Source organism: Thermobia domestica, chromosome 2, assembly GCF_964235325.1.
Source record: "Thermobia domestica chromosome 2, izTheDome1.hap1.1, whole genome shotgun sequence".
NCBI lineage: Eukaryota > Metazoa > Arthropoda > Insecta > Zygentoma > Lepismatidae > Thermobia > Thermobia domestica.
In genome coordinates this window covers 42,980,185-43,003,620 of record NC_137455.1, presented here as the reverse complement: position 1 = coordinate 43,003,620, position 23,436 = coordinate 42,980,185, and the positions used below count along the sequence as shown (strand labels likewise).

Below are 23,436 nucleotides of genomic sequence, written 5' to 3'. Positions count from 1 at the left end.
AGCATCATGTTTCGCAGTTTTAGTTGGAAGGGGCGTACAAAAAACTGGCTCAGCTGTAGTTACAACGAAGTTAATGATACCTTCTGTTCTTACGTTTGTGCACCCATCACACATTAGTCCAAGTAATGAAGCGCCTTTTATCTTAGAATCACACTGTGACTTTACTCGATTATACTCGATGTCCAGAAGTGAATTTGAGAGCGAAATTCAACTGGGCATTTTCCATGTCGATTGCAATTTTTGAAATATTTCAAAGCCCTGAAATATTTCATGCTTACAACTCTATGTGGAAGTGAACACACTATGACAAATGATTTAGACATCGCGGATAAAGCACCAGGGGTGCTCTTCCTTACATTTTTTTATTTTTTATTTCTAGGTAAATGTTCAATAGACACCCTGTAGTAGATTAAATAAGTAGTCAGTGAGAAAAACAGTTCAAAGGTGTAGAATTTAATTCTTATTGTTCTTTTTATTTTAGGTTATTCACGTAAACTTTCGGCAGCCCCTGCTAAACGGGAGAAAAGTAGCTCAAGAAAATCAAATAATATTGTCTTCGTAGATGGCGTTCGAACACCTTTTCTTCAGTCTGGAACTGATTATTCCAAGCAGATGCCGCATGAACTCGCTAGGAATGCGTTGCTGTAAGTTTCTGCCAAATATTGACATATTCCGTTCCAATTGGTTCGGTTTTATAATTAGTACAAACGTGATTATCATCAGCAAAATGGAAAGTAAATACGTATAAGGTTATTGGAGGGGATGGGGTTCAGTTGCATTGTGCTGTTACATTTGAAGACTTTCATTTTTCAGCTTGTAAGTTAGTCGTCTTTTGGAGGGAGTGGAGGGAAGTTATAACAGGTAATGGAGAGAGTATCAAATAAAATAAGTTACCGAAGATGAAGTACTGTGCCGTGGAGGGAACATCAGTTAATAGCTCAGATTACAACTACTAAATATTAGACTGTAGGATGAAAAACATGGGAATGAAAACTGATGTCCTGCACGGAACTTAACTGTTAAGGATTATGTTTGAACCTAAATAAAATTCAAATGATTCAATTTTGTATTAAAAAAAAAAAAAAAAAAAAAAAAAAATGACTAGTTAGAAAGGTGAGGTGAAAAGAGTAAGGTTTAAATTATGATAATAAAGGATCAGCACAATAGCCAGAATAACTTCTGAGTGACTGGCGTCCATGTAATCTGGAATGACGAATGTATCTTTCCAGCATCTTCACACTCTGGTTGGTAACTGGAGAAATTGAAGCTGGTTGACAACTGGAACAAAATCCTGTCAATCTGCTAGGGGCGTTGAATCAAATCTGCGATGAACATTATTTTTCATTTCTGTTTAATAAATCAGATGTTCTGTCAAACTGTTTCCGTGGTGATGAACCCGCAGAATGGTATCTCAAAGAACATGGAGTAAAGCCGTCTCCAATGGTATAGTTTGCTTCTTTACTCGATGTAGCACCTATTACATCTTCATGATGAATACCTCCCTGTAAACGTGTCCTCTATGGTTTTGTTTAATCAAAATATGATAACTCTTGCGTACAATGAACGAGGAAATACTAGGCTAGGTGGAAGGGAATGCACGAAAGCAGGAAGGGAAACTAGTCCTATGTTTATTAGTAGCTTTTGCAATGAGGATATGCATGTTTATTTAAACTGTCTGTGAATGTACAACATAGATAGAAAGTTTTGTTTTAGCTTAACTAATGATTTCAATAATTCTGATGTGTTTTACTTTAAAAAATGAAAATAAACTGAATAAATGATTATGATTGAATTTAACAATTTATAATAGAAGTACACATAACTATGGGTCCTTCACAATACGTAATTATCACAGTAGCCTTACATTAGAGGTGAGTGACAATACGAGCTTCCTATAAACATCATCGTCAGGTTGTAAATCATTCCCTGAAACAACGTTTAACCATTGCATATTCACAGCAGTTATTGCGGACATTTTTATTCTGATCATGAAATATTTTTGTCGTGATCATAAAAAGAGATTGAACAAAACTGTTATTTTGTCATTTAAATCGAAATTTTGGAGAGAAGAAAACTCAAAAATCTCCTGACAGGAGAAAGAGCCGCGAGATAATAACTTAAATTTCTCCGGAAAGGTTTAATTTATTTTGAATATTTAGTAGGCATATAGATACAATTCACATGTATAAAACATTAGTGAAGCTTGAAGTTTTACTAGCAGCAAGCAATACATCAAATTTTACTTTGAAAAGTTGTTAACGGTGTATCGTCGATATGGAACGGGCTAGTGTAATACAATTGTGTTTTACATATACAAAAGACGAAAAAGGTATAAAATTTAAGTGTGAACTAGACTTCGACCAGTTACGTATATCAAACCAAGGTCACGTTTATACCATATTTAGGTATTTTAAAACTTTTGGGTGGGGGCGTTTTTATGCTATTGTGAAGGTTTCTGTTTTAAAACACTTCTCTCTCGAATGAAATAAGGAAGATAGTCAAAGTGGTAGATTATTTCCAAAAATTTGCTAATGCTTCTCAAGTTAGACTCGTAAAATAAACTAATTGGCGTCTAGTAAGTATAAGTATATATATCGGGTGTTGCAAAATAAGTGTTACAACTCTTGGGAGGTGACTCCTGCCACTGAGACAAGAAAAAAATTTCTCTTGAATTTTCGGCTATCGGACATAGTTTCAGATCTACAAGGTGCCGAAAGCGTGGGAAAATGACTTTCGGACGCCAATAATTCGGAAACTATCCAACATAAAGAGGGCGGGTAAAAAGTTCACTGAAGAAGTCATACCTGCTCTATTGAATTTTGCATGTTTCACAATCCTACCGTGCACGCGTAAAGGATTCCCCAAAGGAACGGAGGGAGTCCCGGATAATCTGCCAAATGAAACTTGGTCTAAATGCATATGAATTGATAAGGTTTCTACCAGGTAACAATAATTCGTTTGTAATAAGTCGAAATTTGGAACAAATACAAAATGGCGGACACCTTCATGCCCGTTGTGTGTGGTTGCATAATCGCCAGGTACGGATGCCGGGCAACAGTGACGTTCTGAGTATGAAGTGTAGCGAATTTGTACTCAAATGCTAGAAAGACATCTGGAGTGTCGGTAGAGCATAACAGATGAAGCAGGGTGATTCACATGTGTGGAAACACTTAACGAAAAATACCCAGAAATGCACTCATACTCAGTAAACATGAGTTCAAATCGTCGGAAATGTGAGGATTAGCGTCAAGAACATGAAAGCCATTGCCAATTCACCAATAATATTCCCTCAAACCGATGCAATATGATATACACGGTTGCATACCAATAAGGATACAACAACTGAGGCGAAGTTAAAATTGTACAATTGGACTCACTAAGAAACTGGGTAAACTAAATGAATGTCACTAATGGGATCGCATAATCGATATTGAAATATTTCCAATGTGTGTGTTGATATCAACATGTAGCTAATGGACAAATGTCAACCTGCCGCACTACTGCTGGGACACAGTCTCACGTGCGAAAACTAGGAAAATAACATTGTACATTCTGCTATTACATCTGGTGCACCTTTTGGTAGAACGTAACTAGAACACGATTGTATCAATGTACCTCTTTGTTTAAGACATTAAGTCGAGACACATGAAAAGAAATCTCTTAATGCATTGTTCAAATTCTGATATAGCGTGAAAATAACAAACTTGTATCATGTCCCACGTCTTCTGGGACATGTGACGTACTCGAAATATAGGAAAATACCTCCTGAAATTTGTCTCTTACACACGTGCACATGCCAAGACAAAGACGAAAATGAATCGATTTGGCACATTTAACACTACAGCTGGAACACCATACATATGGAAAATAAAATGACATGAGAAATAGGAAGAAACGTCTTAAAGTTCTGGTTATGTACAACTGTACAGTAGGAGTAACAAAATGAAACACACAAGTATGTCGGGAGGCTGTACAAGAGGGCTTGCCAAACAAAGTGGGTACTCCTCAAAGAAATGAATACAGAGAAAGTGAGGCTCCTTCCAACCTCAGGGCTAGAGCGCTCGCTTTTGCTCGCGTGGTCGCAGTTTCCAATCCTACTTTGAGCCCACGGCCTCAGATTCAAGACCCGAGTAGTTATTTTCCTATTTTTCGCACGTGGGACGATGTCCCGGAAGTAGTGGGACATGTTGACATTTGTTCATTAGCTACATGTTGATATCAACACACACATTGGCCACATTTCAATATCGATCATGCGATCCCACTAGTGACATTCATTTAGTTACCCAGTTTCTTACTGAGGCCATTGCACAATTTCAACTTGGACTCAGTTGTTGCATCCTTATTGGTATGCAACCGTGCACATCATATTGCATCGGTTTGAAGGAATATTATTGGTGAATTGGGAATGGCTTTCATGTTCTTGACGCTAATCCTTACATTTCCGACGCTTTGAACTCACGTTTGCTGAGTATGAGTGCGTTTCTGGGAATTTTTCGTTAAGTGTTTCCAATCATGTGAATCACCCTGCTTCATCTGTTATGCTCTACCGACACTCCAGATGTCTTTGTAGAACATTTGAGTACAAATTCGCTACAATCAATACTCAGAACGTCACTGTTGGCCAACATCCGTACCTGGCGATTATGCAACCACACACAACGGGTATAAAGGTGTCCGCCATTTTGTATTTGTTCCAGATATCGACTTAAGACAAACGAATTATTGTTACCTGGTAGAAAGCCTATCAATTCATATCCATTTAGATCAAGTTTCATTTGGCAGATTATCCGGGACTCCCTACGTTCCTTTGGGGAATCCCTTGCGAGTGCACGGTAGGATTGTGAAACATGTAAAATTTAATAGAGCAGGTATGACTTCTTCAGTGAATTTTTTACCCGCCCTCTTTATGTTGGATAGTTTCCGAACTATTGGCGTCCGAAAGTCAATTTCTCACGCTTTCGGCACCTTGTAGATCTGAAACTATGTCCGATAGCAGAAAGTTGAAGAGAACTTTTTTTCTTGTCTCAGTGGCAGGAGTCACCTCCCAAGAGTTGTAACACTTATTTTGCAACACATATATATATATCAGGCACGTAGCCAAGGGATGGGTCCGGACCCCACCTCTTCGAGTCAAGAAATGGAAAATATTAAAGAAGGATGAAACAAAAAGAAGCGAGAAAAAGATGAATCGGCGTCAAAAATATAAAGCTACAGCAAGTGTTTGGTTAGCCCTACTCTTTCTTATGAGTTTTGTGTGCAGGGAGCGAAGTCAAGTTTAAAATTGATATTATTTTAACGAAGCATTTCGAATTCCATCTATCTCCATGCTAATCCTATGGACTACAAATGACAATCGATAAACATGTTCGACCAGATAGACTCTCAGGTAGTACTTAAGAAATGCCCAATATCACCAATAATATGAACCATTTTGAATTCCACGGCAACACTAATTCATTTTATAGGGTGTCATTACTGCCGAAAGAGATCTCATTGCTATCCTTGACGGTATTAAACGAAGATAAGAAAAAGAAGAAGAAAGAAGAACCGAGTTTGAATGACCTTGGAATACTATATATTTTTCAATACTTTTTTATATTCTTTTACTGAATATTTTTCATAGTTTTTTTTAAAATTAAAATACTTACTAACATATCCTCATTTTATTGTCCTAACAAACCAATATGGGTATGTTGCCAGTAAAATAGTTTAGATTGATCGATCCCCTGGTGTGTAACAACAGTATTTCATGTCACGTCCCCCTCCCCCCTATTACGAAATCCTGGCTAAACGAACGCCTATATGCTGCCAGCAAAATAGTTTAGAATGATCGAACCTCTGGTGTGATAACTACAGTATTTTTTCACGTACCCCCCCCCCCTATCACGAAATCCTGGCTACGTGCCTGATATATATATATATATATATATACTGGTCTCAATTACCCTCTTGGCTGGGTTCAAATAAGAAAATTGGTTCCGTTACTTAGTCACTTTTTACTATTACTAAAGCGCTTTCTGATAGACTTTTTTTTTTTTTTTTTTTTTTTTTTTTTGTCTTGTCCATCATTTTAGATCATTTTTATATATCTCCCTCTCCCCCAAGTTGCGGGGCTGAATTTGGATTTAAACGGCATCGGAATTTTCATTGTTTATCTCAGAGGCCCCGAAAACTAAGGATTCGACACGTTCATATCGGTCATTTCCAATCATTTTTTCAAAATGAAATTATAAAAAACATCTCAGACCCGAACCTCATCTATGTTAAAAATTTAATCGAGATCGGGTCGGGAGTTATTACGTCACAAGCATAGTCACTTTCATTTATATTTATTTAGAATATATATATATAGGGCTTGAAAAATCTTGATTGCAAGTACTAGCCAGCCAAAAAATCTAGTTGCCAGACCATTTGCAGTCACAGAGTTTATACGCTCTTGGATCGGACTTTACACGCCACTGGCGAGCAGGCGAGTGAATTTTTCAAGCCCTGTATATGTATATATACATTTACCTTGTTTTGCTCTAACGCGATTTTATTATTATTGCACGTATTTACGAATTGCAAGTATATTTCTCATTTAAATTTTTTAAAATAACCAAAATACTTTGTAAATCGATTCGAGTATTGTCTTGTGATATGACGATATTAGCTATAACTGAAGAATGGGAAATCTTTGGTGCAATACGACCCAGTTCGATCTCAGGCCATGTAAAGTTGTGGACTACATCGAGTCCGTGGGTTTTCTCGGGATTTTCCTGCTTCCCATTCTCATTCCACCAATTCCGTTCATAATCATTCACTTTAAATAATCATCCTCCTTTAGTGTACAGGGCACAATCGTAGAACTGAAATGTTTATGTGATTTTTTAGAAAGCCAGCAATAATGATCATATATGGCGATATCTGACCATGCTTCACCCAGTTAAAAGTACGTCACCGGTCATTATCCCTTTGTGGATTGTAGCGATAGATTAATACTATTGATATGAATTACTTTGTAGATCAATTACATAGTGGGCGAAGAAGGTTGGATATTGCAGAATTGTTCAACTAATAATCATGACCAATAATAATGAGACTAGTAAATCGAGATGTTTGAACTAGACATGTCATTCGTGTGGGAAATACTCGCGGAATGCATAGGATATCTCTTGATGCAGACCAAGAAGTTGGTACAAGGATATTATAAAACAGAATCTTAAGACGGTGAACATTTTACAATTTTGACAGAATTGGAGTGTCTGAATTTCAATTTTTATTTTGTTGTTACAATAACAGATACTCGTGTCGCCTATTAGGTCTCTTTTACTGACTTTACAATTGGTGAAATTATTGTGTATTTATTAAGTTACCAGTAGGCAGAGAACAATAGTGTAGTAGCCCAGAGCTGGACTGCCAAAGCACAGAAACTGCTTGCTTCAAATTCCAATTCCTGAAAATTCATTGCACTTGCAGGATTTCTGCTCTCTTCTGGAGCTTTGTTCACAGAGAACAGTGGACGAATGAAAGAAATAAAATCCTTAAGGAGATATAAAGGAATGGAGCCGTCGCGGAAGAACTGTAAACGATACAACTTGTTAAAATTGTGTGTGGTGCGATTATACGCCATGGGTTAAAAGCAGATCACTATTGGACTAGTAACAAGTAGCAAATTAATACACTGTTCTTTCCTGGCGAGTATATTCCGCGTTGTTTTTAGTGTCCGTGAAGAAGGCTCCAGGGAAGAGCTGAAAACTTGGGAGTGTAAGGAGTATCCAGCAATCGAAGTTTAAAGTTAATCTGTAGAGTCTAAACCAGTTCCACCGTAACTCTTTCACCCCAAAGCTTTTTACTTATTTATTTTTTTTAATCGAAAGATCCAATATATTTCAATCAAAAATTTTCTTGTAGGCCTTATATCTGGAGAACTACAAGTAGGGTAGCCAAACCCAAACTATCACGTAACTCAGTAAGATGTGTTTATTCCGTAGAATATACGAAAACTCAAATTAGGGGTCGTTCAAAAATTTTGTCGCCCCTGACCGCAAATCCCTGGTTGGCCAAGATCGCAATCTTTAGACCTATTTTCAGTTTTCCTTCATATATTTATATCTATCTATCATATATATATATATACACAGAGGGCAAAATATAATACTAGAAATTTAGAGCTGGCGTCCAGTTTCTGCCTAAACTCACAGGCGTGCGCAATTTCTGTTTCGCACGAAAGTAATAGTCACTGAGTGAGAAAAAACATGGAATGTGAAGTCTTCACAATGTACATGGAAAATGTAGTGTTCACAACGTTGTAATTCATCCCTCCTTTCCCACCCTCAATTGAAATAGTTTGCTTCATGGCGCGTCAACGCGAGAGATCGTTTCCCCCGTTGTTTGAAGCTAGAACAACTGGGGGGACAGCGCAGTGCCTAGAATAGATTAACTAATCACTCGGGAGAGGGGGAAGCTCATAATTTGTACGTGAGGGATACTGGCGACCACCATTTTTGGATTGGCGAGTGCGTCTGAGTTTGAAATTTTGCATCCTGATATTAATAAAATTCAGTATTTGTAGAGTTCTCTCAAATGCCAGTAATTCATTCCTTAAGTAGTCTAGGGATATGATACAAGAAGCATAAAAGACAGAATAGGTTTGTAAAACATTGAATTTATACCCATGGAAACACGTCGTAGCCTAATTGGAGTTTCTAATCCCTCTCCGTATTCATGGCCCCTTTCACTCTTTTTCTCCTTGTAAAAGTAGAAATGGTTTTGAAATCTGATACACATACTACATTGAAAGAAACGAAGTGTTCTCTATGAAAACCTTACAAAAAACATTCAGAAAATAAATTTGATTAAAAAAAAAACCTTATACTGATGCAAATATCTTTCAACTGAAAATTATAAAAGCAATAAAAAAAATGTATTTGTTAGTAAATAAGACCAATAACTTCGACTTTCAAAGAGAAATTTAAATTAAAAAAAAAAAAAAAAAGTTTAAACCAAAGTAGTTACTTGTAATCAGGGTTAGCTGGTTTAAACCAAAATAAGAACGAAAAATGCTTTAAATCGTGTGAACTTGATAGTGACGTTTTCACGTATCAAACCATCTGCGTTAATTTTATCTCCTTTTCACTTTTAAATCAAGGCGTCCTATGTTCAGGATTAGGTTAGGAATTAGGTTTCTGGGCTGTCGGCGTCTAAGGCCATTTAGCCCGTCACATGTATGAGGGATGACGTCCCTTGGCAAGCACACTGTCCGATGAAAGAGAAGGAAGCGCCGTAGGACAATTGTGTTAGGTACCATCCCGACATTTATTTGGTGTGAATAAGGGAAACCCAGGAAAAAATCACTCAAGATGGCTGGCCTAAAAAAGCTGCTACATCTTTTCAACTGTGTCCCCAGCGGAAATCGAACCCGGGACTGCTCGCCTTTCAAGTGTAAACCAAGCCGCGTTTCGGATTTCACTTCAAGTGAGTCTTTACCTCAGTATTACGTAAGGATGTTACGCCTAAAAATAAGAAACGAAACCAAATTGTATATTTCTAATTGACTGCCTGTTGTCTTTTAAAGAAGCCAAGGTTGCTTAAATATATTGACAGAAATTGGAAAAATTTGTCGACTGTCTACGTAGCTTCCAACATTAGTTTGGATTGGACTTTAAGTTTTAATTTTATTGAATATCTGCATACTAAATTTGTAATTTAATACCTCAGTTTAAGCGTACTGCTTATGATACGTTAACCTTAAAATTTTACATGCCAATCTATAACGGAATTTTCTCGTTATTGCTTTGCATTTAAAATAATAACATGATCTTCCTGATGGCTAAAGCGGGAGTTTCCCGATTTATATATAAATCTGTATAATGGTTCACTTGTGCAACTGTTTATTTTTTGTCCTTCTGAAATTCCTCTTGACAATTATATTAACAAGTATGTGAAAATCAGTACAACGTATTTTTTTATCAGGAGTTCTTCGTGAGTGAGTCGACAGATTCATCGCATAGCCAATTAGTCCCTGTTTTGAGTCCAAATGGAGGACAATTTCTCTCGGATGTAAGCCGAGAAGCTGTTTGGATTCCGCTTTAAGCTTATGTAATCCCCATCCAGCATGAATCCATGAGATTTGGGCGTAAGGCCGTTTAGATTCGAGACGTTTGGACGCAAAACCTTTTATCCAAATAGGTTTACCTATCTATATAGGTCTATGTGATAGTTATTTCATAACTAGAGCCCGGATGTTTAGACACTGGAAATTTCGAAACACTTCCACAAATGATTTTGTAAAAGCTAAAAAGTATCTTTAACACAGTAAAGTTTCTGCACATCATGTACAACTTGACTCTACCAGTTGAAAAGAAATAAGAAGGAATTGCAGCAGACTCTTGACTATCCGTGTCGCGATATCCGTACTATGTGGCTTTGTTTTAAAAGAATATTTCTTTTTAATAGAATAAGACATGTAATAAAGAAATATAATTTGTGTGTAAAGAAAAAAAATCCGCACATTTTCGTTAATGTCTAGCTATTTTAAAGATGCTATGTATTCATGCTACACTGTGTACTTGATTTTTTGAGTCAGACATTATAGAATTTATCTTAAAATGTGTACAATACTGTACATATTTTCATTTTTGCTCTTTCTTTTTCTATAATAAATTATTAAAACGCATGGTACAAGAAGAACAGCATTATTTCCAAATAAGGCTGTGGAATCTGTATGACAGAGTTCTCAATGACCATAATCAAGAAAGAACACCACGCCGAAGCTGCTCATTGTGGACTGCAGTTGGAGCTTCAAATGGACCATCCGTTGATTTGGCGCTTTATTGATGCACTTCGGAGAAAACACACACACAAAAGACTTAGTGTACGAGACAATGCTTCGTGGAAAAGTGTCGACCAAGAAAAGAAAAGAAATATATTCAGGCAGATGAAAGAATTCGCTGTATTATACAGAATTTTGAAACTGTTGACATCGTATAGAATACTTGAGGGGTTTGGCTCGTAATTCCATCATGGAATGATAATGTCGTGATAAATGTAACAGAAGGCAAACATAAATTATTCAATACCTATGTTATATTTCACTGTTGTTTCCTTTCCAATTATTTCTGTTGCAGATACATAGTAATAAGCAGTAATAGAATGTTATGAATAGCTATGAAGTTATGAATATAAAAATGCCTATTCCTTTACGTTAGAGATGATATAAAGGTACCTTCACAGAAGTTTATTTTGGGGTGTCATAGGATATGTACGGCAAATTTTATTTAAATCCAATACAGATTGATGCTGAAAAAAAAAAAAAAATTCTGCAGGTCATGGTCTTTAATTCTCCTGAAATTAGGATATATCATTCTACAAACAAATTAATTAGACCCGTATATTTTTTCTTTCTGCATTATACAGAAATTTACTAGAACTAAACCGAGCATTTAATGCAACTGAGACTTTTAGTGACTGTTTACCATAGGACATACTATAACGTAATGAAAATTTTGTTTCTGAAGACAGCTTTTTAAAAAGAAAATTAAGATAAAATTTCACCTTCCTGAATTTTTAAAATTTTATGCTTTTCAGTTATTTGCTTATGTTTGTGATATTTGTGCCTATTTTCAAGGATTTTAGTGTGTAGACATCTAGGTTCTAGTTATGACATACATTATGACCCATTTAAGTAGATTAACCTATTCAGGTATACGGCTTTGCGCCGAAACGTCTCGTGCCCAAACAGCCGCGCCCAAACGTCCTGCCCCGTCCAGCATAACCCGTTGTTGCATAATGACACCAAGGCGAAACAAAATTATTTCTATTCATATGTAATATAAATACATAGAGCAAATTATTTAAACCAAAGGAACCAGTTTTTTTAAACATGATTTCTGCCAACCCGGCTTGTAATATACAAAACCCTGAGTAGCATAGTGGTTAACACATCGTCACCATACGCCGAAGATCTCGGTCCAGTCATTGAACTTTTTCACTGTTGGTGTATTATTAAATTCGCACCTACAGAGGATTTAGTGTGGAAAAACAGGTTTAAATCTGTTGTTTCCTCCTTTTATTAATACAGTGAAACCTCTACTAACGAACGCCTCTATAAAGCGGACACCTCCCGTAACGGACATATTTTGTAATCCCCAAACACTGTAATATGAAAAAGCATATTGCCAAACCTCTCTAAAGCGGACACTCTCTAGTACGGACACAGACAGTCTTTCCTGTCTTTTATAGGTATTATTTACCTCCGTATTACGTACACTTTCTCTAGAAACAAGTTGAAAAGTACAGTAAAAAATACATTTTTTTGTGAGTCATACATGTGTCAGCAAGGAAGCACATGAGGGTGTGGCAACATTTTGCCTCAATTGTCTGTTCAGCAACCCAGATTAAAGGTCTCCGTTTAACAACACCCTCATGTCCTTTGCTTGCATTCTACTCTCAGTCAACCTGTTTTAGACACAAAAGTGATTGACAGTTGCCCGTCGTTTGGGATGACAAGTCATTCTACTGTTTCGCTGGAATCTCTAACCAAGCTGAAAACAAGTTTGGTATTTTTTGCTCGCGAATACGCATATTGTCTCAAAAGTCATTACTGAACTGCAATTAACTCACAAATTAAAGCAACACACCGAAAACGTAGTAAGTAGCGATAAGTGTAAAGTGCAGAAAACTATAACATCTTATTTCCATGTTGTACCTCGAACATAGAGTATTGGATGGCGCAAGATAATGCAATTACAGTAACATTTTGGTAATATTCGTAAATATATGATTCATGCAAAAATATTTTTTCTAATTGCATAATACTTTGTACTAATTTACGTAACAAAATATTGAAACCTCTCTATAGCGGACAGTTTTTGATTCCCCACGTCTGTCCGCTTTAGAGAGGTTTCACTGTATAATAATTATATGTAGGTACTTGACTCCTAAAGATCAAGGGAAATTATTATCAAAATTCCTGAGTCTGTTATCATATTGTATGAAGCACACTAATTAGTCGATCCTGGTAACTCAATTGGGGTTCGGGGTTGGAGTTCCGGCCTGTCAGTGTGCAGATTTTCCTTCATGTAGAACCTACACACTTTGAATACAAATGATCATGCTTTATTCACAATTATATTAAACTTCTCTGCCAATTCTTTTAATGGTGCTTTTAATACATGTAGTACTGGTATACTCAGAACGCTGACGTATAACATCTTTATGTCCTGATAACTGTAAATAGAAAGATGGTTAGTATCATGTGTAACTCAGAATTTTGCGTTCTAAAATAACTTTATCTTTGAAATTCCAGTGGTCTTATCAAGAGAACGGGTATTCCTCGAGAGGTTGTTGATTACATCGTGATGGGGACAGTTATACAGGAAGTTAAGACCAGCAATGTTGCTAGAGAAGCTGCATTGTCTGCAGGATTTTCAGACAAGACTCCAGCACACACTGTAACTATGGCCTGTATTAGCTCCAATCAGGCAATTACAACAGGTGTGTATTTAACTAGAGTAGAATTAAGCTGTAGTTATTTACATCGTTAATGAATATTTATAAACTAAACGTACGCTCATCCATATAAGTAATTTTTATTTCGAAGTTAAGAAAATATAGTTTGACCAAAAATAAAAGGAGAAAATATAGTGGTTTATGCAGAAAATAGTGTGATGAAAAACGAGTCGTATTGGCTTTTATGTTAGAGAGACAGTGTTTCTTGTTGAGCATTATTTTCGGTTATAGGGAAGTGAACGTAATGATAGGCCTGCTGTAAAACGTGTGCTAAACTGGTTCGAGTGAGCTCCATAATAATTTCCCACCGACAAAGGGCATCGTGTTGTTTGCAGCAAAATTCCGTCCACAGAAGATTCGCTCAGCCTTCCCTGTTAGGCCGCGCCTCCATTGCACCCGAATGCGACTGCGAATGCAAACTGCGAATTCATGTGCCTCTACTACATCCGAAGTTTTGTGAATGCAAAGCAAGTTGCAATATCTCTTTCAAACCTTCTATGTGAAATATTTTTTCTTGAAAATTCATATGTTAAAGTTTTCAGAGCAATAATAATAATAATAATAATAATAATAATAATAGTGCAAAATAGAGTGATAAATAAAATTCGAGATTGCAAAATCAACCAACTTTCTAAAAAAATTTCTCCATGAGTAAAAACCGGTTTTTGCTATTTCAAACATATTAGACAATAGTTACATGTATTTGTAAAATCATTATTTGAGGAACAAAGAGGAAATATAAATTGAATATAAAGTTGCGGTTCGTGTATTAATTAAATCTTCATATTTTAAAGAGTAAACAAAGAAAATTATACATATCTTCCACTCCAAATTCTTTACTTACATCTGCCCATAATTTGTTCACGACGTGTCGTTTTTGGTATTCTGGATGAGCTTGGCTCCACAATGGAACTTTATCAAAAACACAATTTATTAAAACATCAACATCTATTTCCATTTTTATTTTTATCTCCGCACCTCGCAATGTCGTCTACTTTCACGCAAAACGAACTTTCTTCTCTCACGTAGCGCTCAATTTCTCTTCATACGACTTTCCATTCGGACGAACAATCCCAGCATGTTGGGATCGTTCGCATTCGCATCTTTTCGTCGATTTTCGCAATTCGCAGGTCGGAACTAGTCGAGGCACTCCAATTTATTTACACGTGCTGGGAAATTCGCATTCGCAATCGCATTCGGAAGCAATGGAGGCGCGGCCTTAGTCTAGTGACTAGCGCGCGCCGTTGTTTCACGGAATCCCGGGTTCGATTTTCTGCGGGAAACGTTGAAATATAAATGCACTACAGTATTTCGGATCCACCTTAACTATAGGCCCACGTATTACATAGCGTTAGTACTGAGCAGGGCTGAATTCCAATCCAACCAACAAAATTCGTTCGGAGAGTCACGAACAGTAGCATATATTTACGGTGCTGTAGAAGATTATCTGATTACCGGAAAAATTCAGCAGCGTATCAGTAGAGAAGTAGTAATTCGGAGGATGTTTGTACAACCATTTGTCGATGAATGTCGTTTCTATATCATACGTAGATGTGCTAGTAATTATAAGAAGTGTAAGAGAGAGAAAGGTTTTTCGTTTCCGCACTGTTATCATTGTGTACGGAAATGAGCAGTTCCTTCTTAATACCTATTTTTGGAATGAATGCCACATTATATGAAATGATTATGTGAATAAGCAAACTGGTTTCTGTGGTTTCAGTGACGTGTTGAGATAATAATGCAACTCTTGCAAAAATTTACTGTGTGGAACGTCATATCCGATAATAGTGTAATCGGGCACTACTTTTTTGTAGATAATCATAAGACTTGCGTTATCGTTGATCAGCAAAAGTACAGGGAGATGTGTAGTGTAACACTTTGTGAGTGATCTTAAGAGATTTTGTTGGGCTCGGATCTGTGTGCAGTGATCTCAGCAAGACGGAATCCAAGTGAAATCTTAGACGCTCACTCATAGCCTCAACAGAGGACAGACTGCTACTACGTTATCAGTTTACTCAATCTTCCCTTCTCGATGCTTATTTCTAGGGAATCCAGAATGAGGGCTGTTATAAAATATCTCGTGACATTGATCATCTTAAGATAAAATATCACACGTGTATAGCTTTCAATTACGTGGACATGATTGTAGACGTGTTTGGCATACTACATTATATTTTTTATCATATAAGTACACATAACTATAAAAAATCCTGCATTTTGATATACGTTATTTCAGGGTTGACTGGTTTAAACCAAATGTCAAAAAGAATCAAAAAAGGTAAATTTAAAAGCAAAACTGCCACAAATCATGTGAATTCCATGGTGGCGTTTCCACATATCTCAAACCATCTAGATATTTTCTCATGCTTTATAAACCCAGTAAACAAATGTAAGTGATTTACTGAAATCAAAAATACGATATTTTCTACATACGTGTATGTATGAATTGTTCATATCCAGAGCGAACTCAAATGGATCCTATCTTTATTCACTTCTTTTAATGATATGCAAATTAAATTAAGTCAGTGAATTTCTAATTCAGTGAACTAACTTGGACTATATTAGATATGTACTCTGTAGTCTTTTGAAATTGTCCATTTATTTTAATAATGTATATGACACTGTAGTGATTTCACTTGTGCAGCTGTCCGTATGAAATGACTGTTGCAGTATTCATAAGTACGCAAGATTAGTACGACGTATTTCTGTCAACTCTCCTCCGTGGATGAGTCGGTAGATTCGTCGCCCTTGTAGTCAAGGTGTTCCGGGTTCGAGTCCAGGTGGAAAACAATTTGTCTCGAGTTCAAACCGAGTAGTCGTTCAGATCCCACTTTTAAGCTGTAGGTTCCATCTTTCATGACCACACTATTGCACATACATGTTAAGGACAAATAAACTTATTTTATATCTATATGTAATCTAAATGAAGTAAATTATTAAAGCCGAAAGCTCTGACTTAAGGAAAAAAAATGTTTTTGCCAACCCTGCTTTATTTCTAGGTCAGTATGAAAGTTTGCCTCTCAAAAACTGACTGGTTCTTCGTAAATACTGTAAAACAAGTGTGTCTTTGAGAGATGATCACTATAATTTAATCGCTCTTTGTATTACATTATAATTAACGGTGAGTCATGTTAGACAGTAATAAGCATTAAGGCAAGTACACTGGCTACTTTGTTCATAGTGCATCGTAATGATGACTCACTATTGGAATAACAAGGAATTGGAAATAATAAAAGAGAAGTAAATAAATAAATAATAAAACAAAGAAAAAATACATTTAGAAATTACCTAATGCTCCGGTGTTTGTGGATGCTTCTCTTTGGTACGAATAATTCTGAGTTCGATTTACAATAAAGGCAGAGATCGTGTGTGTTGACGGAAGTATCATGAAGTAATTGCTAAAGGCTTACGTTAAGAAATACCGAAATTCACTTTTGAAAGTCATAATGGGAATTGTTGTTATCACACATCCCCCAACTAACATGTTTGGGCAATCATAGCCCTTTGTGGATTGGAACATCTTGAAGCTTTTAGTGAGAAAATTTTACTAAAAAGAAAAGAAAAAAATGAAAATTAATATAAATGAATATGTTAAAAAATTACTGTTTTATGGAATTAGTATGACTTAATGTTCTGTTCGTATATTGTAGGAATTGGCCTGATTTCTGCCGGTGTGTATGATGTGGTTATTGCTGGAGGAGTAGAATTCATGTCTGATGTTCCAATACGGCATAGTCGCCAAATGAGAAGGCTTATGCTGCAGGCAAATAAGGCCAAGACCCTGGCTCAGAAACTTCAACTCCTAATGCAGTTTAGACCTTCGTATCTTGCTCCTGAAGTGAGTATCTTGACCAATAGCTTCATGTTTCTGTTTTAGCCTTCTCAATGAAACAACGCGTTTTTGTACAGTTAAAGCGTTTAATTCGTTATTATCAGGAAAGCAACACCTCTTCAAGGTTTATATATTTTGCATTGTAGTGTTATGTATGCGAGAAAGTGCTGGTGATGTTTCAAGTTCATAAAATACTTTTTTTTTTCTGAAACAAGGAGATGCGTTGTCGCCATTATTATTGAACTTTATCATGGAGTACGCTGTACGGAAAATCAAAAATAGCAACCAGGGCTTAGAGCTTAATGGTATTCACCAGGTTATGGCATATGCTGATGATGTAAGTTTAGTAGAGGATAGAACAATAAAAAGAAATACAGAAGTCTTATTAAACGCTTGCAGGGACATAGGTTTAGAAGTAAATGCAGAGAAAATTAAATGCATGGAAGTTTGTCGGGATCGTAATACGGCAAATTATGGATGCGTTAAAATATAAAATAATACTTCTGATAAAGTGGATACTTTCAAATATCTAGGATCAATATTAACAGATGTAAACCATATTCATGAAGAAATTATTGTCGACTAACAGCAGGGAATTCGTGTTATTAATCAGTTCAAAATCTCTTGTCGTCGCGAAATCGGAGGAGGAATTTAAAGCTTAAAATATATAAGACTATAATCATGCTTGTTGTTTTGTATGGTTGCGAAACATGATCGCTTGTTCTGAGGGAAGAACGTAGACTGAAAGTATTTGAGAACAGTGTCCTGAGACGAATATTTGGACCCAAGAGGAACGGGAATGGGGAACGGCGGAAACTTCATAACGAGGAACTACATAATTTATACCGTTTACAAACATTGTTAGGGTTATCAAATCTAGGAGACTCAGGTGGGGAGGTCACGTAGCCAAGATGGAAGAAAGTAGAAATGCTTTCATAGTCTTAACTAGAAGACCAATTGGAAAACGTCCACTAGGAAGACCTAGACGCAGATGGGAGGACAATATTAAGATGGATCTCGCAGAAATAGGAATACAAAGTAGAAACTGGATCCAGTTTCCTAAGGATTGAAGTGAATGAAGAAGATAGCAAGAGAAAATTCTTGTATTTTGTACTGAAAGGAGGTAAGAACCAGTAATTTTGTAAATCACAAATACTGTTTTACACATGTTGATTGCCACGGAACCCATCGGCAAAGGCATTGCATTTTTTCTGTTTGAGGCGTGTTCCGCAAGTGTATTCCCTTTCTCCGAAACTGAAAGGCTAAAACTGACTTCCAGGCCGAGTAATCCATAGACGAGCCATTAAAGCTATTCGCTTAGCGCGTCGTCACTTTTTAAAATTTTATTGCATAATGTAGACAATAAAAACATATGGTTGTATTCGCATGGTAGACAGCAAGGGAACTGTGAAGTGTTAAGTGTAAAGGAAGATTTTGTTCGTGTAAAAACAGGAAGGGAAACAGAATGGAAACGGGAATGTGATAAGTTCTGCTTAAAAATATTAGATAGGTCAAGGAGGCAAGATACCGAAAAAGCCTTTACAGGTAGTAAATTGTCAAAAGAATTTATCACTTTAACAAGTTTACATTCCACGGTACTACCTTTTAAAATAAACGAAACAATGAGCACCGAATAATATTGACGAAATGCTGAATGGACGGACCAGGATCAAATGTTCATATCCTGCGAGGGATTCGAATTCCTGACTGACTACAAATGCAGGAAAGGCTATAATAATCTCGTATTGTTAAATTTCCTGTTGTATCGCAGTTTGTAGTAATTGCTTGACTATGCATTCTTTAGTGCGTGATTAATTATACTTCAAGTAAAATTTCTTTAGCGCGGAAGAAATAACGAAGTTCGGTTGAAGTGCATGGTAATTTAGCATAAAATACTGTAATTTTCATGAGGTTGTATTGTTCTTGAGATCTTTTGGAAAGTTCAAACCGTCCTTTCACTCGTACTTGTCACATGCAGAAAACTTTTGTTTGTGCACCAAATCTGTAGATTTGGAGCACTTCTTGTTTTTTACTATGAATCGTTTAGCTTTTATTTCTTTCATTATTTTTTACACATCTTTTCAACTTAATGTTTTAAAGATACGAGGAGATTGTAGTTTATGTATTCATTAGAAGATTTAAAGGAAACATTATTTTATATTATTTTAATAGCAGCGTTTTGAGGGATTGTTGATGTATTTTAACTATTTAGTGATAGTATTTGTAACGTCGTCTTAGTAATAATATAATAGTGTAACCATATGCTAGTAAGTTGAAGAAATTGTATTATGCTTTACAGTTACCGGCTGTAGCAGAATTTTCCTCAGGGGAAACTATGGGCCATTCTGGTGATAGGTTGGCAGCGTCTTTTGGAATTTCACGTCGGGAGCAAGACGAATACGCTATGAGATCACATTGTTTAGCCCAAAGTGCCTTCGAAAATGGAAATCTCAGTGACGTTGTGCCTTACAAAGGTAAGTAGTTTATTTCTAAAATCCACTGATTTTACTCATCCATGTTGTATGTGTCTTTAGTTCTCCACAGACGATCTCTGGTAGTGAACTTTTGTTGACATATGACGGGTGGATGTGTAAAGTACGTTAAGTCTAAAGTTAGTATTTTAGACAAGTCGCATTTCAAAGTTCAAATATAAATCCAAAAATCCTGTATTGGGTTTCAGACATAAATCCAAAAAACAGTCCTATTAACATGAAGAGCTACAACATCTAATCATTTTCCCAAAACCGTATTTTGGGTTTATGCCTGAACTTTCAAATGCGATTTCTCTAAAACACTAATTTTTGACTTAACGCACTTTACACACCCACCCGCCATATATTTACTATATTTTGGATGCTCTATGAAATGTCTTAAATTAATTGGTTGGTCAATAGATAGATTATAAGCAAACGCTTTATACAGTGCTTTCACATTCTTCCATGATCAGAGGACCTCGCTCGTGGCTAAGCGGTTAGCATACGCGCCTTTGGCGTGGGAGACCCGGGTTCGATTCCCGGCGGGAGCTCATATGGTTCGGATTCCACGTTAATCAGTAGGTCCACGTCTCATATAGCCTCGCTGCTGAAAGGGGCGCTAAACTAAAATCAACTCAACTTCCATGATCAGACACGTAAGTGATGCTTATGAATATGCGAGCGCCATCAGAAGATTTCACTACCAAATTACGATGGTTCGGATTTCATATTAAAACTGTCCACGTCTCATATGTCCCAAGTACTAACAAGAGACGCTATACTTTAACAAATAAGATCGACCGTCCTCATTCTTCCATATTTATATTTTGGCAGTGGTGAGGTAGCAACAATGAAGGCGATCAAATCTTGATCTAGTTTATACAACGATAGTTCTCTCAATTATACTACGAAGTGTTTGTTTCATAAACTGAGAGTTGAGTAATGTATGAAAGATCACAAAAGTTATTAAAAAGTTTTGACTGTTAAAATTTAGAGCCTTAAGCCGCCGAAAGAATGGAACAACAAACTATTTTTCAACACTTTAAGTTTTAACAGTAATTATGTCAAATTTCTGGTCCTGGTCATATTTGGCAGTTATATATAATATTGAGTACATGTCAAAATATGAAAATCGAGTAAAGGTTTCCATTTCTTACCCTTACATTTTTATTACATTTTTTCTAGTCAAAAAATAAAAATATATGTAATAGAAAGTCCAAATATCTACGTACGTGTTCGGAGATATGTGAAGTATATATTATTATTTTTCAAATTCGTATCATGGTGTAACCAACTGGGTGTCAAGTCGCTGTTCGGACGGCTTTTTATTTGTAACCACTCCGTATAATCTGTTCGCTGTCCGTGGCTCGTGGTACTACCAATAAGTATACTCCTGATACTTTAACTTACCTGGACAGGACGATGAAGGACCTCTCCAAGAAAGGTTACAAACTGTTTCCAAAAAGCTCGTCGGTCTCAATAATGAGATGAGCATTAGGCGCCGAGAGGTTCGGGTGTCTCGTCTCGAAAACCTCACGGACGATCAGACGGTCATCCAGACCATAACACACACAAACATCACTCATACAAGCAACAAAAACACACTGGATTAAATAACACTATACTTATTTATTAGAACACTATTTAAAAACAATAACGAAGAGGAATGGACACAACACTGAACACTAGATAAATATAATAATTTTCGTCGCTGAAATCACGCTTTAACTTTTCAGTGCGCGATAGCCCTTTAAATATATAAAATTATGATTCGGATTTCACTGTAAATGCTTCTCTCACACCATTGACACACTTGGGGGATTAACACTGGGGAAAAGTTGTCTGGATCGTCCCACGATGAATCCAGTTGTTACGCCGAACAGTCCTGCAGCGTAAAGGTAAATCTTCGGTAAATAAACGAAAAGAAGGTCACCACAGTTGAATACTGATATTGGAGGGCGCGTATATAACTTTTTAAACGCACAAGGTCTGCGGACCTGGGATTTCACTAGTTGGGGCTAGCCGTAAGAAATCGTCCTTCACCGGCTAAATAGCTTGTGCCCCTTCACAAAACTTAACCAACGCAAAGTGCGTGGTGGCTGCGTACAACACCGGAGTCGAACTCCTCGAGCATCCAAGCTCAAGCTACGGGTTGCAATGATCAACTGAAAAGTGTTGGCAGTTCATTTCAAAAATCGCTCAGTTAACTCACCTGTATGCACATACAAACAGAATATAGAAAACAATTTATGTTAATTTTAGTCAACTGCCTATAATGCACTAGACACGGCGATAACACTGGCGTGAGAAAGTACAGATAACGGACTGCAGAACAACACAGTTGGTGCCACTTTGGTTGCTGGAACATCTGGTCAGCCCGTATTTCTCTAATCTATTATAATGTTTCCATAAGCGATTAAAGAAAGCACTTAATTCAGTTCCAAATAACTGCAGAATATATACTGTGCATATAATAAGTCAGGGAGAAACACTGAAATGGTTAGTCATTCGCTGAAATGTTCTCAGCAAAAGCAATGTTTAAATATATATATATGAGAAATCGATGAAAGACTTCTTTGTCCAATTGTGTGGGAAAGAAGCAATTCCCACCGAAGAAAGAACTCATGTGCGTTGCAGAATAAAGTATAAATCGAAAATAATAATCACTGTCTTTACGAAATATACAGTGTCCACAAAAGATCCTTCTATAGCCTGGTAGCGGTTATAATGGGTGACCACTGAATAGATAAGGAAAAATTGTAAAAACCGAAGATGAGACCCTACTTTATAGACAGTCATCTACACATCATATATATATATAAAACTAGATATCCTTCGTCTTCGGTACAAGAAATAGTACGGGTATGGACTGTAAGATCCCCTTGTGGAAGTCTTGTTGTGTGACTCTGTTCATTTCACTGGCAGTAGCCTGCTGGATATTACAAATGAAGTCTAACTTCTCTCTCTCCAATTTGGATTTTTCTTTGGGAAACAGAAGAAAGTCTGCTGGGATTCGGTCCGGAGAACAAAGGGGGAAACTCGAATCAGCATGTTAAGTTGGTAAAGGTTCTTTGCAGCCGAAGTAAACGCACCTTCAGAAGTCACGCGTGAAGACGATGTTGATTGTGTTCTTCGATTTAGAGAGCTGTGCGTGTGTGTGTGTGTTCACAAAGAACTCATACGCGAGGGTCATATCATCACAGCAGCAGCAGTTTACAAAAACATTATGGATCGGTTGTTGAAGAGACTTCAACGTGTAAAACCGGACGTTTTTGATTCTCACGGATGCCGCCGCCTTCTTAACAATGCGCCATGTCACTTGGCGATTCTTGTTGAGCATGGTTTGACCAAGAAACAAGTTGTGTGCAATTACCACGACTGATTACCAATATCAGCAGAAGTTTCGCTCTCTGTTACAACACCATGCTGACTTCTCACAATTTTATACAGATGGCTCGAAACGAGAAGGCTCTGTTGGCTGTGGGTTTGTCTTTGCCCTGCCCGCTATGGTTACCGACTCCCTTCGTTTGCATCCATCTTCAGTGCTGAGCTACTTGCTGTTCTTGAAGCCTTGTCCCACAACATTGCCCGTATTCTGATCTGTCTGATTCCAAGAGTGCTCTTACCAGCCTTAGT

General features: G+C 36.8%; 1 protein-coding gene across 1 annotated transcript in view; it reads left to right on the top strand.

The window, feature by feature from the left end:
- Positions 1 to 23,436, top strand: part of Mtpbeta (mitochondrial trifunctional protein beta subunit) — a 59,174-nt gene that overhangs the window by 6,198 nt on the left and 29,540 nt on the right. The window contains exons 2-5 of the mRNA XM_081740701.1: positions 482 to 644; positions 13,292 to 13,479; positions 17,145 to 17,332; positions 19,626 to 19,800. Coding sequence (XP_081596827.1) covers positions 482 to 644; positions 13,292 to 13,479; positions 17,145 to 17,332; positions 19,626 to 19,800 — 714 coding nt within the window. The remainder of the gene's footprint in view (positions 1 to 481; positions 645 to 13,291; positions 13,480 to 17,144; positions 17,333 to 19,625; positions 19,801 to 23,436) is intronic.